The 12,172-nt window shown below is 35.5% G+C and overlaps 3 protein-coding genes across 7 annotated transcripts in view; 1 reads left to right on the top strand and 2 right to left on the bottom strand.

The window, feature by feature from the left end:
- The first annotated feature begins 40 nt into the window (after nt 1–40).
- On the top strand, nt 41–3,015 carry LOC110844170 (WD repeat domain phosphoinositide-interacting protein 3). Its single transcript, XM_022090304.2, has 10 exons — nt 41–869; nt 937–974; nt 1,092–1,268; nt 1,330–1,512; nt 1,587–1,747; nt 1,825–1,896; nt 1,969–2,114; nt 2,197–2,321; nt 2,415–2,468; nt 2,574–3,015. The coding sequence occupies exons 1-10, from the start codon at nt 835–837 to the stop codon at nt 2,609–2,611; spliced, it is 1,029 nt and encodes a 342-aa protein (XP_021945996.1). The 5' UTR covers nt 41–834; the 3' UTR covers nt 2,612–3,015.
- LOC110844171 (S-formylglutathione hydrolase FrmB) lies at nt 2,836–4,617 on the bottom strand. Its single transcript, XM_022090305.2, has 6 exons — nt 4,313–4,617; nt 4,134–4,212; nt 3,883–4,069; nt 3,649–3,722; nt 3,418–3,560; nt 2,836–3,319 (listed from the first exon to the last, which is right to left on the bottom strand). The coding sequence occupies exons 1-6, from the start codon at nt 4,496–4,498 to the stop codon at nt 3,104–3,106; spliced, it is 885 nt and encodes a 294-aa protein (XP_021945997.1). The 5' UTR covers nt 4,499–4,617; the 3' UTR covers nt 2,836–3,103.
- A 355-nt stretch (nt 4,618–4,972) lies between these two features.
- The window catches only part of LOC110843436 (voltage-dependent T-type calcium channel subunit alpha-1G), a 53,406-nt gene continuing 46,206 nt past the window's right edge, over nt 4,973–12,172 (bottom strand). For 2 of the 5 annotated variants that reach the window (XM_035847811.1, XM_035847808.1), the window contains 28 exons: nt 11,738–11,886; nt 11,449–11,665; nt 11,230–11,253; nt 10,525–10,807; nt 10,339–10,453; nt 10,101–10,185; nt 9,912–9,988; nt 9,656–9,754; nt 9,314–9,343; nt 9,127–9,234; nt 8,950–9,018; nt 8,640–8,836; nt 8,443–8,571; nt 7,945–7,976; nt 7,807–7,863; nt 7,674–7,735; nt 7,515–7,590; nt 7,322–7,376; nt 7,110–7,261; nt 6,890–7,040; nt 6,550–6,610; nt 6,439–6,467; nt 6,161–6,337; nt 5,972–6,066; nt 5,849–5,897; nt 5,691–5,767; nt 5,583–5,610; nt 4,973–5,511 (listed from right to left, as the gene is read on the bottom strand). In XM_035847811.1, the coding sequence (XP_035703704.1) occupies nt 5,300–5,511; nt 5,583–5,610; nt 5,691–5,767; nt 5,849–5,897; nt 5,972–6,066; nt 6,161–6,337; nt 6,439–6,467; nt 6,550–6,610; nt 6,890–7,040; nt 7,110–7,261; nt 7,322–7,376; nt 7,515–7,590; nt 7,674–7,735; nt 7,807–7,863; nt 7,945–7,976; nt 8,443–8,571; nt 8,640–8,836; nt 8,950–9,018; nt 9,127–9,234; nt 9,314–9,343; nt 9,656–9,754; nt 9,912–9,988; nt 10,101–10,185; nt 10,339–10,453; nt 10,525–10,807; nt 11,230–11,253; nt 11,449–11,665; nt 11,738–11,886 (2,895 nt within the window). In that variant the 3' untranslated portion in view covers nt 4,973–5,299. The remainder of the gene's footprint in view (nt 5,512–5,582; nt 5,611–5,690; nt 5,768–5,848; nt 5,898–5,971; nt 6,067–6,160; nt 6,338–6,438; nt 6,468–6,549; nt 6,611–6,889; nt 7,041–7,109; nt 7,262–7,321; nt 7,377–7,514; nt 7,591–7,673; nt 7,736–7,806; nt 7,864–7,944; nt 7,977–8,442; nt 8,572–8,639; nt 8,837–8,949; nt 9,019–9,126; nt 9,235–9,313; nt 9,344–9,655; nt 9,755–9,911; nt 9,989–10,100; nt 10,186–10,338; nt 10,454–10,524; nt 10,808–11,229; nt 11,254–11,448; nt 11,666–11,737; nt 11,887–12,172) is intronic. The other 3 variants (XM_035847809.1, XM_035847810.1, XM_022089400.2) reach the window with 3 other exon arrangements.

The raw sequence follows: 12,172 nt of genomic DNA on the forward strand, positions 1-12,172 counted from the left end.
AACTTGAGTCGAGTAATGTGCAACACAGTCCCACGTAAGCGCAGCAGTAAACATTGCCTTGACTTGACAAGCAAGCAAGCACTCCAACCAAACAGAGGTATTTATTTTACAACGTAGAAAAAGAAAACCAATTTCGTCTTTAAAAAGACTTTCTTTCGGGCATCGCATCATCGTTAGAGTATTTTTGGAACTCTGCACTTTGACCCAGCACTCGTCAATTCTGAGAACAAATACTTCACAGAAACATAAATCAAAGAAAAAGGCTTAATTATTTTAGTGAAGCTGTCGTTTTATTTCTGTACACGTGTTTCGCATCACCTTATTCATAATTTTTTAAGTATTTGTCGTTGGTTATAATTAACTTAGCATGTGACTTAAACATAAGAATAGTGTACTGAAGGAGATGTGTAATAGTAATAAGCAGCAGGTGTTATTATAAACGTCGACTGTCAAGTCAAACTTGCCTCAATTAAATTGAGTCAATTTGTAAGTTAATCAACAACATTAAGCCGCCGTGCTGCTGTCCAGCGGTATAAGATTTTAATGTGAAGCATATTATCGTCATATCATCCTAAGTATATAGCTCGATATAAATGATTTAACTGATTGGGCGTATCTTGTCAGAATTTTGAATCGAAAAAAGTTTGCAGTGATATTGATAATTTTTATTTGGCTGACATTTAAAAAGTTGTGGCGATCTTTCTTGATATCGATCGAAACGTTCTATTTCTTATACAACTATAGACGTGGATTAAGAAATTTACAAGAGCTGTCGAGTATAATCTACTTTTAAAATAGTATTTATACTTCAAATAAATAAAAATCTGACGACCGATGAAAATGGAAGTGGGTGAAAACAATCCGTACAGGTAAATTTGATACGATTGTTCAGTAATTATAAAATTAAAACAAAATATTATTTTCTCTTTATTTCAGCAACGGATTGTTATATGTTGGATTTAATCAAGATCAAGGTATATAATAATCTTCTCAGTTTTATGCACATAAATTTGACTTGTACTGGTGACTTTACGATCAGCTAATGGTACATATCACTACATAATTAATACATACTTCTCTTTATTTCACAGGTTGTTTTGCTTGCGGGACTGACAGCGGATTCCGTGTATTCAATTGTGACCCATTAAAAGAAAAAGAACGACAAGATTTTAATGATGGTGGGCTTGGAAGGGTTGAAATGCTGTTCCGTTGCAATTACGTTGCTTTGGTGGGAGGTGGGAGCCGCCCAAAGTACCCATTAACTAAAGGTAGCTGAGCCATGTTTTATATAATGTGGTAATTCTTCTAATAAGTCCCACTTTGTTTTAGTAATGATTTGGGATGATCTAAAGAAGCGTGTGGTGTTGGAGATGGAGTTCTCTGGCGCAGTGAGGGCAGTTAAATTAAGAAGAGACCGAATTGTTGTGGCGTTAGAGACAATGGTAAAGGTTTATACATTTACCCAGACTCCTCAGCAATTGCACGTGTTTGAGACTTGCCATAATCCAAGAGGTATCCATCGATTTGATTTTTACTAGCTTGTCGAAATATGTATACTATTATATACTCTGATATTCACACTATAGGTCTTTGTGTCCTATGTCCCTCCTCAACAAATTCAATACTGGCTTTTCCTGGACAAAGCCCTGGACAAGTTGAACTGATTGACCTTGGAAATACGGAAAAGGGCTCCACCAGCGTTACCGCACATGAAACATCTTTATCTTGCATTTCAATGAACTTGCAAGTTAGTAGTTACTATTTTTATTTAGAGGACGTCATATTACTAATTATATTGTTTCATATTGACAATTGTTTAAATAGGGCACATTGCTGGCAACAACTTCGGAAAAAGGAACATTAATTCGTATATTTGAAACGTTGCATGGTACAATGGTGGGTTTGCATGTGTCCCTCGTTTTCATGGGGGATACATTTAGTTAATGTCATTTTTTCTTCCCCACTCAGATTAACGAATTACGAAGAGGAACACAACCTGCTTTGATCTATTGTATAAATTTTAATCTCGATTCTACGCTGCTTTGTGTATCATCGGATCATGGAACAGTACATATTTTTGCTGTGGATGATCACAAGAAGAACAAACAATCCTCGTACGTATTGTCATGTTTTTTGAAAATTTCATAATCAAAAAATCTAGAAACCTTTGATTTGTGTACAACTATAATTTTAAAGGTTGGCGTCTGCATCATTCCTGCCCAAGTACTTTAGCTCTAAATGGAGTTTTTCGAAGTTTCAAGTTCCTGGAAATTCTCCATGCATATGTGCCTTTGGAAATGTTGATCCGAATTCTGTCATAGGTGAGCTTTAAAGTTTACGGACTGATATTTTCATATTGCTCGAGCTAATCCATAATCCTACGTAAATGTACATTTCATTCTGTACCAATCTAGTTGTTTGTGGAGATGGGAGTTATCATAAGTTTTGCTTCGACCCTCAAGGCCAATGTAAGTAACATTGTTATATATTTATCAATTATTAATCTTGATTAAATAATATAAGGTGAAATCAAAAAAGTTTACTCTAATAATTCATAATTTCTTCTTTTCAAGGTACTCGTGAGATTTATTCTTCCTTTCTTGAAATTTGAAGTCCGATACGTAAAGAAATAGAACGCATATATACAACGGAATTGTTCGCAATTTATATGCAATCAATCTAAAAGTTAAGTTTTTACTAAAAATGTATATGTTATTGAATATTGTTGATAAATTACGATATGCAAAATATCACAATCCATTCTTTCACGTGCTACAAAGGTTATCAGTTGTAAAATTAAAACTTTTGTAAAGGATTGTGGTAGCAAATTAAGGATACATTATCATAACGAGGACGAGATATTTATTATACAAGACAATATAATAATAATAGAAAAAATAGAATTGACTGTGTCTTTCGGAAATTGAATTCTGTTATGAGAAATATAATAATGGTCCCTATATATTTGAAAAGGTTGCACTGATTATGAAAATAAATGTTGAATAGTACTGATGAGTGATTGCGTAACTTTCATGTTAATTTTGAGGGCTGAGGTTTTTTCGCTGTATTTATGTGATTAACCAATTTGTATTAGGGGCATGTATTAGAGTCCTTGAGACTCTAGAAACAAATTCCTAGCATGGTGGGCAAAGTGGTCTTTCCAAAACCGTTTCACAAAATTGAATCCATGGTCAAGTCCTTCATGCATCCGCATGTTTACAGAGATGACTTTGGTTCCCTTGGGGTTTGCAGCAGCAGCTTCAACGAGTTTTTCAGGGTTTAAGGTTTTAGTTGTGTGATAAAAGTAATCGTCAGTTCCCTGTGTTCCCAGTCATAAAAAATGAAGCATAAGAAATATTTTTAGTGTTGCGTCCAAAAACGCAAGGAAATACATACGAATGCATATGAAGGATTTACCTGATCTGCCAATATTTCCCTTCGTGGACCATCATAACGTTTAACCACCTCAGAACCATCGTAATTATTCCATGTTTCCCTATTCGTCCCAAGCAGAGTTGGGAACACAGTTTTTTCTCCCCATGAGATAGGGTTGCAATTGGCTACATATTTATTATATAATTTCATCTTGAATAACAATAAAAGTTTAATAGAGCATAACGAGAGGTTGTAAAATAAAATAGTGCATACCTGCAAACAAGGAAATTGAAGGAAACTTGTCTGGATTCCTTAGCCCAATGCAGATCGCTCCTGCTCCACCCATGCTGCAAATGTGTTGAAAGTTTATTATCATCCACTCGTCATAACTAACTCGTAATCATAGGAGAGGTTCTTTGGAAATGCTGATGCTTAAGACATTTACGTGACATTTTTGTCTACATCTATGTGATCCTTTATGGTTCTAAATTATTATTTAATCAATACCTGTGCCCACAGATTCCGAATTTTGGAAGTGCAGGAAAATGCTTCATTACTATGTCGTACAGCTCTTTTGAGACATAAGTGTACATTTGGTAGTGCTTCACGTAGGGCTCTTCAGTGGCATCCACGTACCAACTAGCTCCCTGTCCCACCCATTGACCTTTCACCTTATCCCCAGGCAGATCCACCCCTGCATTCAAATAGCATTATATGATCTGTCGGTTTAAAACATAGATAATTCATGTCTCCCTTACGAGGCGAGGTATCTGGGCATACGACAATAAATCGACTTGCAGCTGCATTATCGTGGAATTCGGTCCTGTTGATGAAATGCTAAAAAATTATTTTAACATGAGAGCGAGCAAAATTTATCAGACAGTTAAACTATTTATTTCCGTAGTCTTTTTATGAGTTAAGCTGCAATTAAACAAACCTGCTCGTTACACTCAGCTCCTGGTAGAAAGAAGATGACATGAAATTTCTCGTCGTACGAAATTTTATCAGGGACGAAGATGGAAAATTTCATGTCACATTTGTTTACAAAACTGTAATGCTTGAACACTGTTTGGACACCCCCACCAATGTTTCGTTGAAACAGAGTTTCCATACGTCCAGCCATTTTACAAAAATTAATGCCTGTTAATTTCTAGACGAAATTTGGCAGCAAGTAAATTGTTGGATTCTGCGAGAAAAAGAAAAGTCAAGAGGAAGCCAAATGCACGCTCTGCTGCCTATCACTGCTGTGAATATATTGCTAGACGCTGGGATACACATAAAACTACCATTTAAACTCTGGTACTTCCCTGAGGCCATCGGCAAATATGTATGTATGCACATACTTGGATGCATATAAATAATTGTTGGATTACGATTGGCTGCATACAGTGGTTAGATGCCAGTAAAAAATAACATATCGGGGAATATAATCTGATTAAGCCGCATACATGTATGTACAAATATATGCACAGGAGCCAGGCTACTTTCTGCCTTTTCTTACAGCCAAGCCAACCATTTTTTGAGGAACGTGCGAATGCGTGAGATAATTATGGTGGCTAATGCTGTGCATCAAATGCTCAAGAAAGGCCCATGAATATAGAGTTTCCATCACGTAAAACTTTTATTTAATAGTTTATATTGTTTCATGTCATAAACACACATATTGTGTCATTACCAATATTATTACTCTTAGCAGTCAGAGAAAGGTACAAAAGGCTTAAGGCTTATCGAATGCATTTTTAATAGAGTACGTCTTCAAAGATCACTGTCGTAATAAAAACATTAAAGGAAATCTTTTTAAAATCACGTTGAACTACAACATACACAAGGCGCAAGGTTCACTTTTCATAATAAAATTTACATATTTTACGTTACCTATGTACTACAATTAGATATATTGATAGTTGAGTTTTTTATTATTAAACTAGTCATCATCAAAATAAGTAAATACGAAACTGTTTGGAAGTGAAGTAACTTTGGGAAGCCTTATGAATTTTGGAGGATTATTAGATTCTGGATCATCTGTATCTTGTATGTCATCCACTAATTTAGCCATAATTTCTTCCTGAGCTGCTAATTCTGCTTCTAGTTCGGCTTCAATGTCCAAGTCATCCTCCATTGCTTTGTGGGATTCCTCTGATTGACAAATTATAAATTAATTAGTAAACTGACACCTCGTGAATATCCGATATTATGCAATAACTAACCGAGATGTTTCATTAAAACAGCAACAACCTGATCGTGATAATATTCAATTGAGTGTATTAAAGTTATAAACTTACTTGACCGTACGTCATAATTTTTTATGAACTTACCACATTCACCAAAACGAATTGAGCCATAAGTACAAAAACTACAAAGAATAGGGGTGCAATGAATTTTGAAACGCAACCTGAAAGAAAATCAAGCATGGTCAAATATATATGCAGCCGAATCTCTAAATAACCATGAAATAATTTTGTGCAATGCTTACAATTCCGGAAACATTCAGGAGTTGCATCACACTCATCGCGCAAAGTGTCCTGGTAGGATAATAATAATATTAGTTTTAAAATACACGCTCAAAATTAGAGGTAATCTTGTAAATCTTCAGTACCTTCATAATTCCATTCCAGTTATCTCCCGTTGCAACTCTAAATAATGTTAAGAAGGCCATCCCAAAATTTTCAAAATTTGCGTGCTCTCCAAGGCCTTTTATCACAAGAGACAAAAATAGAAGTTATAATACTTGAGAACAAACGGAAGTGTTAAAGGACAATTTTGGCTAAAGACGAGGCTAACTAACCTTCGCATGGATGTTCATCATCGCATAACAATCGTCCAAATAACTCGACGCCAAGTGCCGCAAAAATGAAGAACAACAAAAAGAATAGCAAACCGAGATTACCCACTTGAGGTAAGGCCTGCACCACTGTGTCCAACAAGGCTCGTATACCGCTTGCCATTTTCAGAAGTTTTAACACTAAATCCAAGAAAAATTATCCACATAAATAAATACTTTCCTGCTTATATATAAATACTCTACAATTGTATAATTTTATCGGGTTTATTTTAACAGCGCACCTCTAGCTATTCGAAGCACCCTCATGACCCTAAAAATAGAGAATTAATTATTGGTTAAAAATTTGACAACTGTTTTTATCATCATTAATTAGTTTTGCTAACGTTGTATACCTCATGATTGTCGGATTTATTGGAATGAAGTCACTCTCCATTTTCTCCAAGATTATACCAGCTATTTTGTTAAAAAAATACAAGATTTACGAGGGGCCCTTCAACCACCAAACTTAACGCTGCCACAAAATGTATTCAGTATGAAACGTCTAATTGCCTCTGACTGCTTATGACAAGTTCCCCCGTCATTGGTGAATTCCGGGGATTCGCAAACATGTTTTTTTCTAATGACCTCTAAAGTCATTGATTTCTCGAAATGGGTGCAAATACAAATAGTGGACGCAACGCGTGGTTTTGGTGGTTGAGAAAGACATTAATTAGCACTATTTTTCGTACGTACCTATCGATAAAATTACAATGAAGATATCGAGCTGATTCCATTTGCTCTTAAAGTATCGTTTCCATCCCAGAGCTAGCAATTTGAAGGCTAATTCCAACATAAATACGGATGTAAAAAAGTAGTTGAATACTTTTAGAATATAGTCTAATTCCTGTGAATAGATTAAATGTTTTAAACAACTTGTTGGTACGTAGATGTCCCCCAAAGTCACATATGTTACCTCTGGCATCATGTAAAACTCCATCGCCATTGTGACTACGTTAAGCCCGATTACCCCAGCGATGGCTAGGTCGAAATATTTGGAAGTCACTAATCGGTGAATTCTGATCCTCCAGGAGGCGAAATGACTCCAATACGGTGGTTCCCTCATTTCTATAATTATTTATTTTAGCATAATTTATTTTTGTTTCAAAGATAGCTTTAAAACCCTACTTCGGCGACGTTTTTCCATCTTCCTAGCCCGTTTCGCTGCTCTGCGTACCCTTTCCTATATTTTGGTTAGATCGAATAATTAATGGCATTGTAATAGAGAATTCGATGTTAAAGTCAAGTAGCATTGGTGTCAAATAATCTTGCTAATAATGCTAATATATTTAGCATTATTTTTATAATACTTCAAAAATACCTCCTTCTCCTGTTCTTCTCGACAGCGATGAAAGTTCTCCACCACAACCCCAACAAACATGTTTAGTACAAAAAACCTGAAATGCACCAGCACAATAAATATTGTCCAAGTTCAACTAAAAATTTCCTAAAAAATCGATAATATTTATTCACTAATTACCCCACTAGTAGAAGAAATGAAATAAAATATAGCAAACGCCACTCGTTCTCGTTCTCAATAGGCTGAAATGTACAGGATATTTATAAACATAAGAGAATTGAATAATTAATGACTATGAAGTTTAATAATTTACCTGCTTATCCACTTCTGTTGCATCTAATCCAGAATACATTATTCCGACCCAGCCATCCTTTGAGAGAAAATAGAAATTTTTATGTGATTAACGGATAGGTGGCAAAGGGAGGTGCAAAGATAAATTATAAATTCTCACCTTCGAGGCCAGTACGAATAATGACATGAGAGCTACGTTAAAAAAATATACATTACAAAATTAACTTTGAGACTTGCATGCATGAAATATTCTTTTCTCCCGAGATGTCCAAAATGCAATCAGTAAAGTCTAAACATTTACCCAGAAATTTTATGGCAGAAACTAAATCAAACTATGAATGCAAATTTTTCGTAATTGTCTCCAGATAAAAATTCTTTCAGAGTTTTGAATATTTTTTGTTGTTTAAGACAGAGACACAAAATACAAATATGAATTCGTCACCCTCTGATCTTACACCACTTTTAGCTTCTTCAATTTTTCTATTATTATTACCCTGGCCTAATTTTAATTATTTAGCTTTTATCACTGGAATTAGTTCATTGGATATCACGGGAGGCGACTTGATTCTTCACAAAGTGAAAGTACATGGCACAATGCATTATTTGCATTGTGTGCCCTGTAGTCTCAAATTATTAGGTTGATCAAATGATTAGATACCTTGACCAAGGTCATCAAAATTGTACTTTTGGTTTATCCATTTGTTTTGGGGATCATTTGACTTGCAGTCCCATCTATTTGTCACGTTTCTTACAGATTCCACAGATCCAAAGCAGTAAAAAAATTTGCCTGTATCAAGTTAAAACAGATTGAGTTGACATGTTTAAATTCAATTTTTTTAATGTATTTGCATTTACCTTTGAAAAGTTGTACGCCAAGTATGCCAAATATTATGAAGAAAGTACAACAGATTAAAACAATATTCCCAATTGGTCTCAGAGAAGACAGCAATGTTTGCACAACAAGCTTAAGACCAGGTGCCCGATTAATTACTCTAAGTGGTCGAAGAGATCGGAGAAGACGAAAGACTCGTAAAATTCCGAAAATTCTAGGACTGAAATAGAAAGCACACCCATTGTGAAATTTATTCATTATTATGATCATTCTAAACCCGAGTAAACAAGTGAGATGAACGCCATGCATGCCAAAAGCTGGTGACAAACGAACCTGCTCATAAAGACGGAAATGATTTGATCCACGACAGAGACAATTACCAATATTCCGTCCATAACATTCCTAATAAAATGTTAGTAAACCATGATTTACATATTCATAAGTAATAATTTATATGCATGTATATATTCTATTTACAATAATATGTAGTACAGAAAGGAAATTACTTACCATCCACTTTTGAAGTATTGTTGAAATCCTCCAACTGCAACAACTTTTATGGACATTTCGCATAAAAACATGACTGTAAATATATCGTTTGAAACCAGCAAAAAATACCTATAAAAATATAAAGCAAATATTATAGAGATTACATTATATAATCATTAAATGTATAAGAATGTTTCATAATGCATACTTTTCTCCTGAGTTGGGTGGAATGGAAGGTCTGCAAAAATAGAATATTGTTGCTTCTTGTTGGTAAATATTAAGGATAGATTTTTAGGAGAAAGCAATTAGAGAAATAGAGAAGAATCTAAACTTATGCTTGTACCCATCTTATATACATACATACGATGGGTATTTATTTCTGTATCATTAAGAGGAGTGCAATGAGGCAAATTGAGATTGCCGACAAAAACATAATGTTTAGCATGTATCGGGGTTATGCTGTGGTGATCAATAAATTCTATAAGCGCTTTCTCTCTCCCTCGCTTTCTCCATAGGATCATATATCCTTAGGATACCATGAGTGGTTTACCTTTCCATTGCCAAAGTAATACAATTCAGGGCGATTAGAAGTAAAATAAATCTATCGAAGGCTGGATATTCGACTATGGCATGACACCGCTGACGGAACCTGTAACAGCAACAACCAAATGACAATTAAGATACATATGTGCAACAACCCTCTCTGAATATTACTCAACAACGCATCCATCAAAAATTAAAAACTTAATCATGGAGAAATATTTTTTTTAATCCAGGATAATTCTTTACTAATTCAGTTTTATTACTTTGTTTCTGGGCCGAAGAGAAAGCACGAGTATTCAGATCTTCCTCGCAGCCAGTGAAGAGCATCTTGACACGATCTCTGTAGGATAACAAACAAACAACAAAATATTTTTTTGATGCAACTCTAACTGGTGAACTTAACGCATATTAACTTCAAAAATAGCTCATCCTCAGTCCAATGGAACACTTACTTTGAACGGTGTAATCTTTACACTGCCCACTAAACTTGGCGAGGGTGGGGTCCCTGCTAAACTGGCACATCGAGATTCGCACCAACTGTGAAACGTGTCAAAAATGCATGTACATATCTATCGCATTGCCGATTGTTGCGCTATTTCCTCATTCAGCTTTCAAAAGTGTGTTTACATTCAGAACAGTAAGGTTTAACTATGTGATATGAACGATAAAAAACAACGGCGGTCATCTTACCTGGCGTGAATATTGTTATTGTTATGATTACTGTGATCATTCATCTTTAAATTTGGGCTGAGACTGCATCTTCTCTCTTTTCGTCTCTGTTCACGATCTTCACGCCAACTTTTGGCTATCAATTTAATATAAGGCATGATTATTGTATGCAAGTGTAATGCTCCAGGGTAATGATGTAAATATTACCCCTCTTCAAGCAAGGACTCCGTTTTGGACTGGAAAGTGGACTCAAAGTTTGCGGACTGAGACTGGGAGGAGATAAACTGTAAGGACTTAAACTGTTGGGCGACATTCTTGAGTGGATCATCCCAAGCCCAAGGTCTGTTTGTGATGGATGAAGGTAGTACGACGAATTCAACGAAGAGTTGGATAGTTGTGCGGATAAAGCTTCCTTGGGAATCCTGATGTTCACATTTATATGGTTCAAGTTTACCCTGGAGCTTGTCACACTTGGAGGATGAGGAGAACCCTGTATTTACATATGCACACTTTTCATTTCATATCGCAGATAAATATTGCAGAGTTATTGCAAAGGTCACATGTGAAAAGTGTGAAATGTGTGTTATTATTTTTTTTACTATCTAAAATCTAATTCGTTTGATGTTAGTAGCCGGTTACTATTTTATAAGGTACATAAATATTTCTATATAAGCTAGGTTTGACTTTGGTAGCAGTGGTGGAGTGGATAATGGTGAAAGTGTGTTGGAGTTGGAATGCAGCAGCTATCAATTTGTTTCGTAATAATGATTTTGCACTTTGTAAGAAGAACTTTGTAATAATAAAATTACTACATTTTTAAAACCAGGGTGCATTTTTTGTTTTTTGATGAGTTGCTGCAATTCCTAATTAAATACGTGTGCTTTAAGGGAAAGTGAGAAAATATTTTTCCACCTTATTGTTCTTGTTGTTACAAAGCTGTGAGCATATAATGTAAAGATAAAAGTACAATCAATTCACCAGTCGAAATCTCAAATACCACATTGATACATAAAAATCTAAAATTGATTTCTATACATATTCTTTTAAAGAAACAAACTTGATTTTTTTTCTTTTTTGAAAAACATGGCTACATTAATGTTAATGGTGATTAGTATAGAAAGGAATAATTACCATCTGATTTACCTCTGGAGTGGCAGCCGTGTGCGTAATGATAACAGGGGCTGGACGTAAATTGGAGGAGCAACCGGGTGGAACAGGTGGTGGGGGCGACTCTAGGGCTTCTAAGGCTTTGGGATTGTCACCGTAATATTCTAAGGCTTTCGCTGCTCTGACTGCGGCTCTGGCCTCCGCCTCCCGTTCCTTCTGCTCACGTTCAATCCTTTCCGAACTGCAAAATCGTACGAAATTCGTGATTACTGCCAATTACTTGGGTTTGAGAATATGTAACACGGGGACGAACCTGAACCCTTCCACCAAAATAGCGACAAGAAGGTTGAACAAAACATAGTTTCCAAATGTCATCAACGCTACAAAATACAGAGCAGCCCAAGGACTGGTTCTCTCCATTCCGTTGAATAAGACAATATTCCAATCTTCTTGGGTTAACACCTAAATTTGTTTGAGCATGTAGTACGTAAGAATGAGTTCAATACACAAGGCTATCATCAGATATGCAAAAATTGTAAGCATTCAAGTGAAGAAGCATATGCAGTAGGAAAAGAAGTCTGCAACAACTCCAACCGGCATAGAAAATAGGAAATATTTAAGTGCAAAGTAAAGTGCAAACTACAAAACCTGAAACACTGTGATGCATGACCACAAAATGGTATCAAAATTGGATCTCGCACACTTGCAACTCGGGTAGGTCGACTTGATCTTGTAACAACAATCCACG

This window comes from Folsomia candida, unplaced genomic scaffold (genome assembly GCF_002217175.1).
Source record: "Folsomia candida strain VU population unplaced genomic scaffold, ASM221717v1 Fcan01_Sc002, whole genome shotgun sequence".
Lineage (NCBI taxonomy): Eukaryota > Metazoa > Arthropoda > Collembola > Entomobryomorpha > Isotomidae > Folsomia > Folsomia candida.